The 19,175-nt window shown below is 40.4% G+C and overlaps 1 protein-coding gene across 1 annotated transcript in view; it reads right to left on the bottom strand.

Moving 5' to 3' along the window:
* The window catches only part of LOC126248274 (protein PRRC2C-like), a 240,396-nt gene that overhangs the window by 46,738 nt on the left and 174,483 nt on the right, over positions 1-19,175 (bottom strand). Inside the window, exons 22-26 of the mRNA XM_049949121.1 lie at positions 17,926-18,825; positions 17,588-17,732; positions 15,964-16,060; positions 11,649-11,796; positions 11,295-11,425 (exon numbers count right to left, since the gene is read on the bottom strand). Coding sequence (XP_049805078.1) covers positions 11,295-11,425; positions 11,649-11,796; positions 15,964-16,060; positions 17,588-17,732; positions 17,926-18,825 — 1,421 coding nt within the window. The remainder of the gene's footprint in view (positions 1-11,294; positions 11,426-11,648; positions 11,797-15,963; positions 16,061-17,587; positions 17,733-17,925; positions 18,826-19,175) is intronic.

The following is a 19,175-nucleotide window of genomic DNA, read 5'->3' as shown; positions in this document are numbered from 1 at the left end:
CTGTATGATCAGGCTCCCAAACATGATGTCAAGATATTAAAAGGAGACCTGAATGCAAAAACAGGAAAAGAAGAGGCCTTTCAGCCAACCATAGGAAGACATAGCCTCCATGAAATATCAAACGACAATGGACTTAGGGCTGTAGATTTTGCTATAAGCAAAAACATGACTGTCGGCAGTACATGTTTCCCACATAAAAAAATACACAAAGAAACATGGATTTCGCCAGATGGACAAACCAGAAATCAGATAGACCATATATTGATTGATCGGAGACACGGATTAGACATAATGGATGTTAGGAGCCAATGTGGAGCTGACTGCAATTCAGACCACCATCTAGTGAGAATTAAATATAGACAAAGGATCTTACTATTGAGTAAACAAAAAGGCCACAAACAAAGGAAGTTTGACATTAAGAAACTGAAGTTAGAAGAAATACGGAGAGCATATCAGATGAAAATAGAAGAGAGGATTAAGAATGAGACCGACACATCAAATGAACATATAGAAGCAATGTGGAAACAATGTAAGACTGTAATCCTCGAGGCAGCTGGAGAGGTTTTAGGACATGAATGGGCTCAAAGAAAGGAAGATTGGTTTGACTAAGAATGTATGAGAAGAATTGAGGAACATAATATAGCATGAATGAAATTATTGCAGAGAACAACTCGAGCAAATCTGAATGAATATAATTCAAAGTGCCATATAGCAAACAGGGTCTGCAGACAGAAGAAAAGAGCACTAGAAAAGAAAAAAACTGGAAGAAATTGGACAGCTAGGAGAAGAGAAGCAAAGTCGTGAAATGTACCAAAAGATTAAAGAAGGAAAGACCGGGTTCCAAGCCAGAACAAATATGTGTAGGAACAAAGAAGGGGATTTGATAGGGGAGAGTAATAAAATACTTGACAGGTGGGGAGAATACTTCCAAGAGTTACTGAACCCAGACCCAGAAGTAGAAGGGTTAGAACGAGAAGAACAAGTGGAAATAACTTACTATGGACCAGAGGTTTTAACACCAGAACCTACACAGGGGGAAGTGATGCAAGCCATTAAGACCTTAAAAAGCAATAAGGCACCTGGAGAAGATCAGATCCAGTCCGAACTTCTCAAGTATGGTGGGGAAATGCTGTGGAAAACAACTCATAAAATAATACTGAATATCTGGCAAGAGGAGAGCATGCTAAAGGAGTGGAAAACAGCTATAATGTGCCCCATACATAAAAAAGGAGATAAATTAAACTGCCAGAACTATTGAGGAATCTCCCTACTAAATACTACATATAAAGTTTTCTCCAAGATTCTAACCAGCAGGCTTACTCCATATGTGGAAGAGAGAGTTGGAGACTATGTGAGTGGCTTTAGAAGAAATAGGTCAACAACTGACCAGATATGCACATTGCGCATACTACTTGAAAAATGTTACAGACATCAAATTAACATACTCCAGCTTTATATCGACTTTAAACAAGCCTATGATAGCATCTCAAGAGTGGCATTGAAGAATGTAATGGAAGAGGCTAGAATACCTAAGAAGCTCATTAAACTTTCTATGATGACCCTCAGCGAAACCAACCGTAAAGTAAAAATACAGGCGAACTCTCCAGAGAAGTGGAAGTGAAGAAGGGACTTAGACATGGTGACAATATCTCCTCTTTGCTATTCAACCTTTGCCTAGAAAAAGTCAAGTCAGATAGAGTTAAATAAAGAGGAACCTTTTTAAATCGTTCACTGCAGTACCTAGCCTACGCTGACGATGTGGCATTACTCGCACAAAACACTGCTGTGCTAGGCAAAGCCTATCAACGACTGGAGAAAGGTGCAAGGGAACTTGGCCTAACAGTCAAAATCGAAAAGACCAAGTATATGGCAATGACCAACCAACAAAACCTACCAATCTCAGGATAGCCGACAGGGAGTTTGAAAGGGTGAGAGACTTCAAGTACCTTGGGTCGACTATCACTGAGACAAATGACATTGGCAGTGAGGTGAAAGCCAGAATAGCAGCAGTAACAGATGCTACTTTGCCACATTACCCATGCTTAGGAGTTCGCTTCTATCACATAATTCCAAAATCCTCATTTACAAAACAATTAAAAGACCAGTTCATCTACATATACTTCTACATCCATACTCTGCAAGCACCTGATGGTGTGTGGCGGAGGGTACCTTGAGTACCTCTATCGGTTCTCCCTTCTATTCCAGTCTCTTATTGTTCGTGGAAAGAAGGATTGTCGGTATGCCTCTGTGTGGGCTCTAATCTCTCTGATTTTATCCTCGTGGTGTCTTCGCGAGATATACGTAGTAGGGAGCAATATACTGCTCGACTCCTCGGTGAAGGTATGTTCTCGAAACTTCAACAAAAGCCTGTACTGAGCTATTGAGCGTCTCTCCTGCAGAGTCTTCCACTGGAGTTTATCTATCCTCTCTGTAACGCTTTTGCGATTACTAAATGATCCTGTAATGAAGCGCGCTGCTCTCCGTTGGATCTTCTCTCTCTCTCTCTCTCTCTCTCTTCTATCAACCCTATCTGGTACGGATCCCACACTGCTGAGCAGTATTCAAGCAGTGGGCGAACAAGTGTACAGTAACCTACTTCCTTTGTTTTAGGATTGCATTTCCTTAGGATTCTTCCAATGAATCTCAGTCTGGCATCTGCTTCACCGACGATCAACTTTATATGATCATTCCATTTTAAATCACTCCTAATGCATACTACCAGATAATTTATGGAATTAACTGCTTCCAGTTGCTGACCTGCTATATTGTAGCTAAATGATATGGGATCTTTCTTTCTATGTATTCGCAGCACATTACACTTGTCTACATTGAGATTCAACTGCCATTCCCTGCACCATGCGTCAATTCGCTGCAGATCCTCCTGCATTTCAGTACAATTTTCCATTGTTACAACCTCTCGATACACCACAGCATCAGTCGCAAAAAGCCTCAGTGAACTTCCGATGTCATCCACAAGGTCATATATGTATATTGTGAATAGCAACAGTCCTACGACACTCCCCTGCGGCACACCTATAATCACTCTTACTTCGGAAGACTTCTCTCCATTGAGAATGACATGCTGCATTCTGTTATCTAGGAACTCTTCAATCCAATCACACAATTAGTCTGATAGTCCATATGCTCTTACTTTGTTCATTAAACGACTTTGGGGAACTGTATCGAATGCCTTGCAGAAGTCAAGGAACACAGCATCTACCTGGGAACCCGTGCCTATAGCCCTCCGAGTCTCGTGGACAAATAGCGCGAGCTGGGTTTCACACGATCATCTTTTTCGAAACCCATACTGATTCCTACAGAGTAGATTTCTAGTCTCCAGAAAAGTCATTATACTCGAACATAATACGTGTTCCAAAATTCTACAACTGATTGACGTTAGAGATATAGGTCTATAGTTCTGCACATCTGTTCGACGTCCCTTCTTGAAAACGGGGATGACCTTTGTCAGTTGTTATGTATGGTGCCGAAACGTGGACCGTGACTGCAAATGAGGAAAGGATCCTGAGCATACGGGAGAGAATGATGCTACATAAAATATATGGCCCAGTATATGAGCAAGAATGTTGGCGTATTCGTACGAATGCAGAACCACAACACCTTTTTGAAGAACGTGACATTGTCACTACCATTAAAATAAGAAGACTGTGGTGGACAGCGCATGTGGTCAGAATGGAAGAAGACAGAGCATGTAAGAGGATTTTTGATAGCAAGGCTGGAGGCAGACGGCGGAGGGGACGGCCCAGAAAGAAATGGGTGGATGGAGTTGAAGAAGACATGAAAAAGCTGGGTGTCAGAGGATGGAGACTGAAAGCCATGGATCAGATAGAATGGCAGGATATTGTAATGCAGACCAAGGCCCTCCAAGGGCTGTAGAGCCGAGGAGTAGTAGTAAGGGTAAACACAGTTTGCCATCATAGGATGACGGTTAAAAATGTGGAGAGCAAGTCTCAGCCCGCGAATTGTATCCCAGCACGTCTCAGTCCACCAAGGCACTGGGACACAGCGTGGTAAAGATGAAGTGCGAGGAATGGAACATTCTGCAGCAGTAAGCCTCCAATCGGCCCTAGAATGCTGCCAGTTGGGTTTATACGTAGGTGGGATAGGAGTCCACAAATGGAAAGCACACTGGAAATGGTTACTCAAGGACATTTCAGAGAGAAAAGACCACTAGAGATGATGGGCAAGCTGAACAGCACAGAACAACAGGTACAAATGGGAACAGGTGTGTGTGGAGCCTGAAAGGAACATGGGTGCTCCAGTGTTAGGGCAGATGAGGTGAAGTTGATTGAGAAGGTCAGCTAAGAGGGCACCTCTCGCACAGGTTCTGGGAGATCCTGAAAGGAGATGGTGTGCAATAAAACTGCTGAGCAGCAAAAAGGGAGAGGATGTTGTCCAAAGAGCTGGAAGAAGTCTGCCCTGGTGACACCAAATGATGACGGGATGTAAATGGTGCAAAGAGGAAAGGTGAAAAGAACAAGGAAAATGCAGCCTGCAACAGCTTGCGCCCAGTTGTTCAGTGAGATGGTTTGACTATGAAAGTCATCCCCGCCATAAGATCGAATGCTGTCCATGGGGGGAGAGGTCAAAGCAGACCGGAAGGAAATACGAGAGGTCAAAGTGATCATGAGGATGCAATTTTGTTTCCTGGAGGCAAATAAGTGGACACTGCGATTTCAGAAGCAGCCATAAATCCTCCTTGTTGGATCCAAGGCCACAAATGTTCCATTGGATGAGAGGTTTTTTTTTTTAAGGGCACAGAAACAACTAGAGAAATGTAGAAGATGAAGACAAAGAGAGAAGATAAAAATGACTCTGTGTTAATCTCAATTGATGGAAGAGAAGACAGCTAAAACAGGGATGTGGAGAAAGGTCTATAAAATATGCCAAAGAGAAACAGAGATCCTGAACTAAAAATTAATTGTCCTTCGCCTTATGGCTACAACAGATAAAAAGTAAAATGCAGTTGACAGCCTGCGTGTCATTCGCTAAAACGGCCGATAACTCTGATAGCAAACAGAAACTAGAATGTAAGTGGTTAAAGAAAAATGGCATTCTGTCAGGGAATGGTGGATTGTCAAAGGTTGAGAAGAGGAGATGGCTAAAAAGAAAGTGCCCAATATGCAACCTAGGTAAAATGATCTCATGGTGAGAGGACCGAGGCGAGGTCATCCAAGCTGCTGGGAGATGCTTAATAACCCGGAGCTTGTTCCCATGAAGGGAAGACCAAGCTGATGCCTAAGAGACACCACCTGCTGACAGGCGGCAACACAGAGATCATTGGACGGAATGTCAGAACAAGCAGGCTGAGGTGCCAGTACTCCAGCCTTGGCAGCATTGTCAGAGGCCTTGTTTCCTTCAGACCGATGTGACGAGGGACCCACATAAACGTCACAGTGGTTCTGTCAAGAGTGAGCAAGTGACAACTTTCCCAGACCCGTTGCACTAAGAGATGGACAGTGTATGGCACACACAGGCTTTGGAGAGCACCGAGAGTGTCTGAGCAGATGACACATCTGAGAAGCCTGTGTTGCCGGATGAACTGCATGGTCTGATACAGGGCGCAGAGCTCTGCTGTAAATACTGAGCAGTGTTCCAGAAGCAGTGCCAATGACGAAGGCACACCTGACACCGCGGTGAGTCCAAGACCCATCAGTGAACACAAAGGTATATTGCTAAGTTCCGCGCAAAGGTTGTGAAACTGAAGGCTACAGAGCGAGGTTGGAGTAGTGTTCTTAGGAAGCAAATGAAGGCCAAGGTGAACACGGGCTGCTGCAAGAAGCCAAGGTGGTGAATGGTTCACATCCATTGGGAAAGTGGCAGGTAGCGTGAAGGTAAGCTGCTGTAGCAAGAGCCAAAAGCAAACTCCAGGAGGTAACAGAGAAGAGGGACGTTCCCCATACTGGCGATCAAAGGAGTCATTGAAGAAAGAGGCATAAGGTGGGTGGCCGTGCACGACAGACAAACTACATGCATATCTGCTGAGGAGAAAGTCACAGCAGTAGAACAGTAGTATTTCTGCATCTGCTGCATACAGACTCTTAACCGGGCTAGTGTAAAAGGCGCCAGTGGCCAAATGGATGCCACGATGATGGATAGTACTAAGATGGCATAAGAGGGACAGACATGTAGATGCATAAACAACTGCAGGAGAGTCATGATGGGGAAAAGGGAGGAGGGAAAAATGAAGGGGTGTCATCTTGGCAGCTGCCACAGGGCGCACAGACTGGAGGATCCTTCTCCACAAGATCTACAAAGGTGTCGGCATTCTCCCTTGGTCAGCCTGAGGAGTCTAGGGCAGAAAAACAGCTGGCGGTGCACTCCGGCAACACAGAGGTCTGGCGGGTGAGGGTATCACACGGCAACACCGCTGAAGATGATCTCCAAGTCAGCAAAGGAGGAGACCGTTTGCCCTTGATTTTTAGGAGTCTTTGCGGTTGCAGATGAAGATTCAGATGTTTGTTGGCTGGAGGAATGTAGAAAGTCTTTGTGGGCATACTCTTTCTATCCTGTCCGAACTAACAGTTGTGTAGCAGGTGATTTCGCTGTGTAAGGTGAAAATATGGTGGCTTCTTGCACAGCCGGAGGAGGAGGAGGAGGAGGAGGAGGAGGAGGAGAAGGAGACAGGGATGCTACAGTGACACTGGGCGATCTTACAACCGAGGTGCTGAATTTGATGTCTCAAGTCTGTGTGGCCATGTCCTTCATGGAGTGCAATGAAGAATGCTGTAAGTGCTGGATGGTAAAACACAGGGTTTCCGGCTAACCAACAACTTGTGAGCAATAGGGTAACGTACTTTCTCTTTCTCCCATATCTCCTAGATGGTCCGCTCATCAAGATACACGGGGCATCCTAGGGGTTAGGCTCCATGGTCGCCATTGCAATTGATACAGCAGGGAGGAGGAGGCAGGCAATTGCCCTCCTGAGCATCCCTACCACAGGTGACACATTTCGCTGAGTGTCAACAGGACATTGGAGTGTGGTTGTTAATGACGACAGTGGTAGCAGGGTTGTACCGTGATGACTTCATATCCTGATTTGATGTTTGATGGAAGCACTACTCTACCAAACATGAGAAAAAGAGTGCATGCGGGCACTAAGTGTGCATCCACCGTCTTCATCACCCAATGGACGGCAGTGACACCCTCATCAAAGAGGTAATTTTGGATTTCTGCCTCAGTCAGACCACCATGCAGCCTAGTGTAAATAACACCACATGAAGAATTCAGCATTCAATGGGCCTCCACATGAACAGGATAGCTGTGGAGGAGCAAAGGTGCAAGCAGCAATTGTGCTTGAGAATCACAACTAGTCTCCAAAAGCAAAGTGGCATTGCATAAACGAGAGAAGGATTTCACAGGGCCAACAACTGCATCAAAACCTTTCTGAATAATAAACAGATTAACTGTAGCAAAGGACTGAACATCTTCAGTATGTGAAACCACGAGGAACCGAGGTGCAGTTGGGAGGGTCTTTGAATCAGCCTTCAGGCGATCATAGGGAGGAAGAAGAAGGAAAAGAGAAACCGCAATGCCAAAGTGGAGGAAGAATAGGAGAACAAGGACACAGAATGAAAAAACAGTGTAGTGGAGGGACTGTTCTGATGTCAGGCTATTGAAAATTAAGGACATTTTCCCAAAAAATTCCAGGTATGTTAGTCACAGGAGAGGAAAGAGAAGCACGGAAGGGAAAATGCTGCAAAGGTTGTGACCCCAAGATGGAGGTGTTGTGGTCTTCAGTCCTGAGACTGGTTTGATGCAGCTCTCCATGCTACTCTATCCTGTGCAAGCTTCTTCATCTCCCAGTACTTACTGCAACCCACATCCTTCTGAATCTGCTTAGTGTATTCATCTCTTGGTCTCCCTCTACGATTTTTACCCTCCACGCTGCCCTCCAATACTAAATTGGTGATCCCTTGATGCCTCAACACATGCCCCACCAACCGATCCCTTCTTCTAGTCAAGTTGTGCCACAAGCTCCTCTTCTCTCCAATTCTATTCAGTACCTCCTCATTAGTTATGTGATCTACCCATCTAATCTTCAGCATTCTTCTGTAGCACCACATTTCGAAAGCTTCCTTTCTCTTTACAATGAATTTTCTGCACCGAAGTATATGCCTATGTTGCAATATGCTTGGCAAAAGGTACGTTATGACATTTACATACACAAATAATTATTTGAAAATGTAATTAATGTGACATTTGATATTGGACTGCTTTAACGCGGAAGCGACTTTGAATGTAAAAACGTGGCTTTAGTGATGTTTGCGCATTGTTCTCTTCCAATTTGTTTCAGTCACCTCATCAAAATCCGCCATCTGTACTATGAGGACTAATATAAGCACAATCAGCTGTGTTGGATGTGTGGGTTTTGCACTATTATAATTACCTTAACCACAGAGTTTTTGGCACAGGTGATTGAAAATGTAGATGTCAAACATATCCCATTTACCTGTCGACATCTTAAGTGGTATAGTTTGAAGTTATGCCACTGTGCCTGCTATTGTTTTCAGTTGTCTCAATTCAATTGTCAAAATTCAGAACACAAGTGTGGGCTGCTGTCCTGCAAGGAGGAGGCAGGGCTCGATTCCTGCACACCACCTCACCCCTCTGGAGGTCCTAATTCTAGTTAGTAACATAGAAGCACTGAGTAACTTAGAAGTAGATATCCTTAGTGTAGTGAAGCACCTTAAATCATTTAATAAATCCCCGTCTACCAATCAAGACAGAATACCAATTAGGTTTAGGATGCTGATCCAACAGTTCCATACTTTGCAATCGCACACAACCACTTACTCGATGAAAGATCATACCAATTACTGGAAAGCTGCACAGCTCCCACCAATATTTAATGAGAGGAAACAGTATTAATCCACTTAATTACAGATCCATACCAAAAACTTCAATTTGCAGCAGAACTTTGGAACATATACTATGTTCAGACAACATGAATTACCTTGGCGGCAGATTCAGAAAATACTGCTCTTGCGAAACACAACTAGCTCTTTATTCACACAAAATAATGGGTGCTATTGGCAGGGGGTCTCAAATTGATTCCATATTTTCATATGTCCATAAGTCTTTCAACAGTGTTTCTCACAAGAGACTTCTAACCAAATTGCATGGAGTATCACTTCAACTGCACGACTTGATTTGTGATTTCCTGTCAGAAAATTCACAGTTCACAGTCACTGACGTGAAACAGTAAAACCAAAGTGAAGCTGGCATCCCCCGAAGGATATGTTATGCCTACTGATGTCCCTAATCTATGTACATGATTTAGGAGACAATCTGAACAGCCATCTTAGATTGTTCACAGATGATGCCATCATTTACCATTCAGTAAACTCATCAGAAGATCAAAACCAATGGTAACATGACCTAGGCATGACATCTGTATGGTGAGAAAAGCGACAGTTGTTTCTGAATAAAGCAAAGCGTGAGGTCATCCACATAAGTGTGAAAACAAATCCTTTAAATTTCAGTTACACAATAAATCATGCAAATTTAAAGGCTGTCAATTCAAACAAATACCTAGGAATTACCATTACAAACAAATTAAATTGGAATGCTATAGAGGATGATGTGGGGAAGACAAAACAGAGACTGCATTTTGTAGACAGAACACTTACAAGATGCAACAGGTCTGCTAATCTGCTGTGTGGCATGGGATGTTTACTGGACACGATTGATGGAGGATATTGATAAAGTCTAAAGCCAAAGAACGGCGGCTTGTTTTGTATATCATGAAATATGGGACATAGTATCATGGATATAAGTGGGTTGGGGTGGCATTCATTAAAACAGAGGCTTTTCATTGCAAAAAGATCTTTCCACAAAATTTTAATCACCAACTTCTCCTCTGAATGCAAAAATATTCTACTTTCACCCACTTACATAGAAAGAAATGTCCGCCCTGGTAGCTGAGTGGTCAGCGTGACAGACTGTCAATCCTAAGGGCCCGGGTTCGATTCCCGGCTGGGTCGGAAATTTTCTCCGCTCAGGGACTGGGTGTTGTATTGTCCTAATCATCATCATTTCATCCCCATCAACGGGAGGCTCTAGCCACACATTTCCATTTATAGAAAGAAATGATCATTGTGTTACAATAAGAGAGATCAAGAGCTCATGCAGGAAGATTTTAAACGTTCATTTTTCATCAGGTGCTGTTAGAGAGTAGAACGGTACAGAAATAGTCTGAAGGTTATTCGAAGCCCCATCTGCAGGCACTTAAATGTGAATTGCAGAGCAGTCATTTCAAAGTTTGTTTACACTTGTGGCCAGCTGCCGTTTTGTGATGCCCATAAATTGCGCTACAGCGAGAGGAAAACGAAACCTGTCAACATCTTTTGACCAAGCCAAAATTCTTCCCTAATATGCAAATCAAGTTATTTTTGGTTCTACTTCTATGCTAAGTGCCCTCTTGGTTCTATTCATACCATTGTCATCTATGCATTGCACAGCTATGAATGTCCACAAAAGTTATCATCAAATTGGGTGAAAAAAGTAATGTTGAAAAACACCTTAAATCTAAGAAGCATTCAGTTCACTGGCAGGCAAATGCTGCTGCTTCTCAAGAGAAACAAACATTTATAAAATAGATGTGAATTTTGCCAGAGAGTATACACATATTACTAAAAGTAGATGCTATGTTTTCAGGTCTCTACTGATAGCATAAATAATTTGAAAAAAGTAATACAAAAAGTACTGTTGAATTTTACATAAGAATCTATGTAAGACACTAAACATCTCAAAACATGAATAATGTGTTACACAATTTTGGCTCTAAGGGAGTATAGATGTTCTTAATGCATGAGGGTATTACAAAATGGTACTAAAGAGCCACAGTGGCCAAGACACTGGACTCTTATCTGGGTGGAGCAAGCTTCAAAAAACCATTTGGTCATCCAGATTTAGGTTTTCCTACATTGAATAAAGTAAAAGCAGGATTAGTTTCTGCCAAGATAATCCATTTCATATAGAAGTTGACAATTGACATCACTGACAGGATACTGAAACCTCATCATCCAACCTCACTTTTAGTTTATGCCTTTAGACCGATGGAGTTGAACGTATTGCTGCATCTTGATATTTATTTGCAACACCAAACTGTCATACACTGACCAAAATTGAAATACTGCAACTTGTACTAATCTCACCTTGAAGAACAATCACTAAAATTACTCATTCAATGAAAATGAAATAATCAGTTGGATAATTTGGCAAATTTCATAACCATAAACAGATTCTCACACTACAAAAAATAGTAAATTTACCTTGCTGAAAGTCAGAGGCATCTGGATTGCTTCTGATTTATTTTCCCCATTCTTGCCAATGTCTGGTATTGCACCACTTGCTTTATTGAAGACCAGTGGACTGTCTTCCCCATCATCACCAATTTTTCGATCTATAAACCCAGTATATAATTGAATTGTTACACATCTAATAATAATTAAAATTCTTTTACAGAATAAGTTAGCACACATGCTGTCAGGAAAAAAATTACATACTATGTAGATTTTGTCACTGAGCAAGCAAAAAAGTTTAAAGAATAATGTTAAAATTTGCTAAACAGAAGTTTTCCGTCACATTCAACAGGAAAACAGTTTTGAAACCATTACAAAACTCACCTCTGCTTTTATCCGCTCTGGATGTCTTCATGTTTGCAAATTTACATTTTACAGCCAAATCAGGAGGGGTAGTCTTGTAATTTGTGTTTTCAAAAATTATTGTCTGAACAGGAGGTGATGTTCCATCCAATACTGTTTTATCTGTAGCCTGTAAGATGTATTACAAACACAGTTACAATTTTATAATTCTAGTGCTAATGCTACTTACATTCCTCTATAATGCCCAATAAATAGATGGGAGTTTAAGCAGAAAAAATCCCCCCTTCCTTCTCTTTCTCTCTGACTAAATAGGTAAGATGAAAAGCAGTGACAGAGTTTAAGGCAAACAAGAAGAATCAAAATAATACGTATGAAACACAATTTCAGGTAGTACATTAATGCAAATATCGTACACTTTTAGTATACTACACATCAGGAAATGTGAACCTGAAAACAATAACTCACATTACTTTCATTTTAAAACACACTGATATTGAGAGGACTATAGTGCTCATGAAAAATAGTTTCTAATGACTGTGAGATTTTCTAATATTTATTTCAGTGTGCTATGGCTGCTGCCACCCTTTGATCGGCAAGTTTCCTGTTCTCTCTGTACCTATTCAAAGAACTGGTACTTAATAACTAAGCTTTGCATAATTCATAACATAAGCTTTTGTCACAGTTTAGTAGCAGATATAGGTTCCAATAGCTTTTAACTAGAATAAGATTGCATATAATTCACATTAGAGAATTCTGTAACTAAAATTTTCATGAAAATAATTCTGTATGGCTCTTAGCCAACATGTGTAAACAACCATATTAGGCATTTCCCTTTCTGGTGTAGTGTTTATCACTGTTTACTTCCGACACTGAAGTGCCAACCTTGATTCCCTGTGACCACTTCGGATTTTTAACTGATGACAATGTTTTTAACAGCATTCACTTGGCCTCATGAGATCAAATAATAAGCTGGATAATATGGAAAAAATAAAGGAAAGGCAACAACACACCTACAGCAGGCTGACGCACTGCACATAGAAACATGCAACACATATAGAACTTTACTAGCTTTTCAGCTAGTATAATGCTATTTCTGTTGAATGCTTCTAAACACCAGATGCTTGTTAGCTACAGGTTAGTGGCTGACTTTCCTTTATTTTACATATTATCTATCCAGGAATTTTCATTGTTGTTATTCATATAAGAACCTGCTCAAATTAAATAAGCCCACAAAATCAAACTGGAAAGCTTCCAGCACGTTGGGAGCCACAAGTCCATTTCTCTACTTGCACCCAACTTACAAACATTTTATATCTGTCTGCTGGTAAGCTGAAACTGAAGAAATAACACAACAGAATAGAAGTGACAAAAATTTATTGCTCTTAGCCTTTATATGACATTGTAAAGTTGAAGGCAGCCCTATAGTGCTGGTGGTCTCTTTTTTAAAAGAATTTAGTAGCTATTTGAGTGTAATCCCTCAATGCTGACTGTAGGAAATGAATATTTCTGATCAGTTATATACCAGCATCAGACTCGAGGGCAAGTCACAACATTTGAATCACAGATTTACTTCAAACTTTGTATGCTTTTAGTACAACAAAATGTGCAACTAGCAACACATTTTACGAGTAGAATATGTACCGGTGCATTGCGATTCTATCCACAAGATAGCGGTAGTCAAGTGATTAGCTTTCAAACTCCATAATCTTTTGATTGCTGACTCAAGTCCTGCTTTTTTTGTTTTTTAAATATACATTTTTTTCAACACTGGGTTATATTATTTCATATACATGACATCTGAAAAGCAATGCATTGAGAAAACACGTGTATTTCTGGGGTACTTTGCTGTTTACTAATTTTAATTACAACAGCAAATTTATAACATAATTATCACTAAGTAAATGACACAGCACACAAAGTTTTCCTCAAAATATATGCCTGTCATGGTATGCAAAACTCCTTATACCAGTAATTGGTTAATGTACTTTGAAACTGCTTTGTACCTGGATGCTTCAACCAGCAGACACAGGTTTCAAGAATGAAGGGAAAGCTTGGAAAGCCCAAGTCAAACATTGATAAATATGGGTGTAGATAACTCTGTTCAGTAACACAATGAGTAGTTAAAATATACCAGAACATAAGGGTAATGCACAAAAATCGAAATTGTCACACGTGCTTTTGAGAACAAAGTGTAACATGCAAATATTTTTAAAATTAGAAAATTTACATTTTCTTCTGCAAAAATGGAGGTGACTCCCAAGTCTTTGACTACTGTGGATGATGAATGTCATCAAGATTCAATGATTAATGCAGTTGCAAAACGTTGATTAAATGATGCATTCTTGTACTGTGGAAGCCTTCAAGAGGCGGACCCTATTCGCAAATCATGACAGGCATACATGTTTTGTTATTTACTTGTTGACCATTATAAAGATAATATTTGTTGTAATAATTACAAATAGTAAACAGTCAAGTAATATCGACAATTCAATGAACATTCGTGGAAATACATGTTTTTTCACTAAATTATCTTCCAAGTGCCACCTATATGAAATATTATGACCAGGAAGAAGAAGAAGAAAAAGAAGAAGCAGCAGAAGAAGTAGAAGTGCAGGACCCAGTCCAGCGATAACAGAGTTTCAACGCTAACCACCTGCCTGCAGTCATCTAGAGTTCAGAGCTGCGATGCACTGGTAGATACTCTAAACATAAAACTTTTCTTGTTATTTTCTTGAAACTGTAGCAGTATCATACCATACAATATGCAAATAATGTTGTCCTAATAAACTGCTAAAGGTGTACAAAGTTTGAAGTAAATCTATGATCTAAACATTGTGGTCTCCCCTCGTCAGTTAATGGATTTGACGCAGGCCCTCATCGCAAAACCTTACCTTGAAATTAAAATCAACCAGAGCACTATTCTTAAATAACTGATTTCATTACTCTTCCTTCAAATTTCTGGTGAGCACTTTCAATTCTACTTCAATCTCGTGTCATCTGCCAAGCAATGTTAACAAAATAATATTGAATGTTGCGCACTGGGAATCTGTTTATTCCTCAAGTAAGACAAATGAAAAGTGAGGAAAACATTGTAAGAGCACATACTACTTATGACAACTACAAAGAACACCTACCTAATGCAAACATCATGACAAGTGAGAGAAAACATTACAGCAAAAATATAAATTGTGAACCATTTGCAGCACAGTAATCCCACCTTGCATGTGGCTGGAGAAAGTAAGGTATCTTAGAAGTTGATGAACTTGTGCAGACTACTCAATATGGATGCAAGATGAACAAACCAACAATAGTAGCCGAGATGAAACACAATAGTCAAATAATGCTATTAAAAAAGCTTATGTTTGTCAATGACCTAATTCTCAACACTTTAAATACAGCAGTCTTATGGGTGTCACACGGGGCATTGTGCTTTCGTATTTTATGAATGATCCCCAACCCCACAACCACATACACATGCGAAGTCATTAATATAACAGAAAACTATATGAAACAGTTTTTTTATATCTGTAATCCCATAAACAGAGGGCTGGTGTTCTTACTGAACCCATAATCAAACCAAGGTCACGTACATGTCATTCTTTTAACATTTTTGAAAAATTTAACACTCCAAACAAATGGCTTGCAAAAATTAAATCTCTGAGGATGTGTAGATAAACAAAGCCATCACACTATATCAGTAAATTTAATTCTTACACAATACCAATACAAGTGCTTACATCAACATTCATCCCTCACTCTCAACACACTGTGCTAATCTTGATGCTTTGAGATTTTCTTCGAGACCTGAATCTATCACAGAACTAAAAAATGAAATCCATCAACCAATTGAGCAACACAACATATTCTGTGGTATATTTACTGCAATTGCAGAAAAAACCATACTCCAGATAAAGTTCATCAGAGTTAGCTGATCTGCATATTAGGCCCTCTGTATCTGCCACCTCCCACCTAATTTTTCCATTCAAATAAAATTATACGTAAGAGTCTACTATGAAAGGTATTCCGTTCCCCAATTATTAAGAGACATATAATAACCAACTTCACTGGTGGAAGGGGAAACAGATAACTGAGGAAGGTAAATAAAAGGAATGAGATGTGGTTACACATTCATGCTGTTTATTATTATTGTTCCTGATTATGACTCATGTCTATTACGAATCAGAACTGTTTTCTTGTTTTACAGTTCACAAAATTAAATTTAATGCCCTTTTGTAGTTGCCTTTCATTATTAGATACTTACCTGTGAACTTTAAACAAACACAATTTAATTCTGTAACACATCACAGAAAAAATTCAACAGTGATGACTAACTTACCTCTCTAGCTGTTTTTGCCTGGACACTTTCACTATTTGGTGTACTACGATGGCTGCTGGTTCCAGATTGTGGCTGCTGATCACTTACTTCCACAGCACTGCATAAAAAAAGCAGATGATAAACTGAAACCACATAGTTGCAAGTAAGATCTTAAATAATTATAATTTCAGTAAACTCTAACAAATGTCAGGACCCCTTCTTTAAACACTCATTGATACAAGCCAACTTATTTGCCTCTTTATTTTGAAGTCAAAAGACATTACTACATGAAGAAATGTTTTTGTGACGCGGTTGGCAGTACACTAAGGAACAGTTTCAATGTACCTAGATATACCCTTATGAATGGCACAGCATTGACTTGGGGTTGAATGGCAGGAAATGTGCCAGGAATCAATTTGCATTGGGGGCATTACCACTACAAGACAGATTTGAGATTTTTTTATTTTGATTGTTTTATTGCAATGTTAAAAACCATGAAAAATTGTGGTTAAGTTTAAAAAAGATTCACTAACTGCAGTGTTATGGTATCCTAGTTAAGACAAATGTAGTGGTTTCATTACTTTACACCAAATGCGACCTATTCATGACAGCCAAATGGGGCGGCAGATGTAGGATTAAAGTAAAAGACTATTATCACTAATTTCTACCACAAAAATGAGGAGACTGTCTTTTCTACTGATATACACTAATGAAACATACAAATAACAAAATGAATTTACAGCTTTTTGATTAATTTCCTATATTATAGGATCCAGAAATCTGAAACTGGCTCTTGTTGATAAACGTGTTACAAAGATTTATTCAAAAGAAATTCTTCAAAATGTAAGTTTTCCACCTTGTTAAATTATCAGATTGAATTCCACAAATAACTTAACTTCTTATGAATTTGAGGCTTTGATATTTTATTTTCATTTATTTAATTTTAGTACGAAAATAATATTTGGGTTTCATGTCCTGTTCAGGATGGGATGATGGAGCAGATGTTCTGGCAGGAAAGGAAATCTGAAGTGTGCGTTCACAAGAATCATCCTGGCATTTGTCTTAACTTGTCTAAAGAAACAGAAAATTAAATCTGGATGTCCAAATGGGGACTTGAACTATTGTCCACATGGGAGTCCAGTGTCTATTTCACTACTCCCTGCCTGCCCCCCCCCCCAAAAAAAAAAAAACAAAAAAAAAAGAAAAAAAAGGGGGGGGGATAATTAGAAATGTGCTAAGGGTGGAAGACAACTGAAAAATTTTACCTAGCAACAAATAGAAATACAAAATAGATGGGAAGTTGACAGGATGATCAACCTCAGAAATGGGGCAGAGAAAGAGAAAGAGACAGAGAGAGAGAGAGAGAGAGAGAGAGAGAGAGAGAGAGAGAGAGCAAAGGTATGCAGAAGTCATATTCCTAAAGTGAGAAAGAATCAATGTAGAATGGATAGAGATCAGAGAATAGATACTAATGTTACAGAAGTTCACGATATCAAACTGAATTTATGGGTAGATGTTAATGAATAAGTTATTTCAATGTAAATGTCTCAACCACATCACTAAATCATGAATGAAATTTTACTTGTTGCTATTCAGATATTGCTGAATCTGAATTTGCCTTTATACAGTATGTTCTTTTCCTTACCAGTGATCAACCTGACTCCCTAATACAACTGCTAACTGTTGTAAGTTTGGAACAGTTCCTGTAGCTGGTGAATTTGGTCGCAATGATGCATTAATTGGTTTTGTCCATGCATTCACCGGAGGTGGAGGTGCAGGACTGTTCACATCTGTAAAACGACAAAATTACAAATAAACTAATTTGTTCCTGATCACTTCCAGTACAAAAATTAATAATAAATGACATTAAGATATCTCACTTCTGCACATGCTAACAATAATACAAAGTATGGTGTACAAGCTATCAAATTAATGAATTCTACTCTAATATATTTCCAAATCAACAAATTCATTTGCACACACCTTTTGTTGGGAAGAGACGGCTTTGCTTGCTTGTGTCTGGAGCTCCCACATGGGCACCTGAATTCTGTTGCTCAGCCATCTTCATCCTCTGTTTGACAAACCGAGGGGGAAGTTTGTTCTGTCGCTGACGTTCTGTAGGGAACTTTGCTGCCGGAGCTGTTGGTGCGGAAGAAGTAGTTGGCACCGCAGCTATGGTAGATGGTGGACCAGAACCTGCACTTCCTTGGTTTTGTGACCCAACTGCTGTAGCCTGATGCTGTTGCTGCTGCTGCTGCTGCTGCCTTTGCTGCTGGGCAGCTGGCTGCTGGGAGGGTTGCTGATGCTGCTGCTGCTGCTGGTGCTGCTGCTGCTGTGTTGGTGGTGTTGGTGTTGGTGATGGTTGCTGCTGCTGGGACTGGGGCTGCCGTTGTACTTGCTGTTGAGAAATTTCTTGTTGAAGGACAGTTTTGCCTGTTATTTGCTGTTGCTGCTGTGGAACAGACTGTGCTGTCATTCCTGAAGGTGACCCCTGGCGTTGTGGCTGGGTAACAAGATGCTGAGATTGTTGCTGAGCTGGAGGCTGCCCCTGCTGTGGTGTTGCTGGTGAGGAAGATGGTGATGGTGCTGTGGTTGCTGGAAGCCCTTGCGGTAGTGGAGTCTGTTGTGCCTGAGCCTGAGGTTGTGGCTGCAGCTGCTGTGGTGGAGGATGGCTTGATTGTTGCGTACTCCCGGGCTTAGATTTTCGTGGCTCCTTTTCCCGGGGAGGGCGACCAGCTGGCTTCGCGTCCTCAGCATTTCCTTTCTGGCGCGCTTCCTTTACATTCTTCTTACTTCGCACTTCTTGAAAGCCGCTGTCTGCACCAAAAGCGAAATTCCCATCCTCGACTGTCACTTCAGGCTGGTCATCAACTATCACCACACCTACATAGCACAGGCAACACAAACAACACTCACACCCAATCAGATAACAAATCTGCACAGGAAAAACTAAAATAGCATTCACAAGGAAACAGAATGGATTGGAACAATGAGAGACTACCTGAAGTTACAGGTTTGCCCAATTATGACAAAGTAAGGTTCATTTCACAACTAAGCATTCACTAAGAGGAATAATTACAACAGTTATGAACTATCACTAGACATCACTGACACACATCTCTACTATTAGCACATTTCCTAAACAATGTTTTAAGAACAGGCACAAAGTCAAACACAGATAATGAATGACAAAACATGGATAGTCTAAACGTACTTTTCAGAAAGACTGACAT

Source organism: Schistocerca nitens, chromosome 3 (genome assembly GCF_023898315.1).
Source record: "Schistocerca nitens isolate TAMUIC-IGC-003100 chromosome 3, iqSchNite1.1, whole genome shotgun sequence".
NCBI lineage: Eukaryota > Metazoa > Arthropoda > Insecta > Orthoptera > Acrididae > Schistocerca > Schistocerca nitens.
The sequence above is the reverse complement of the archived record's forward strand: the minus strand, read 5'-3'. Positions and strand labels throughout refer to the sequence as shown.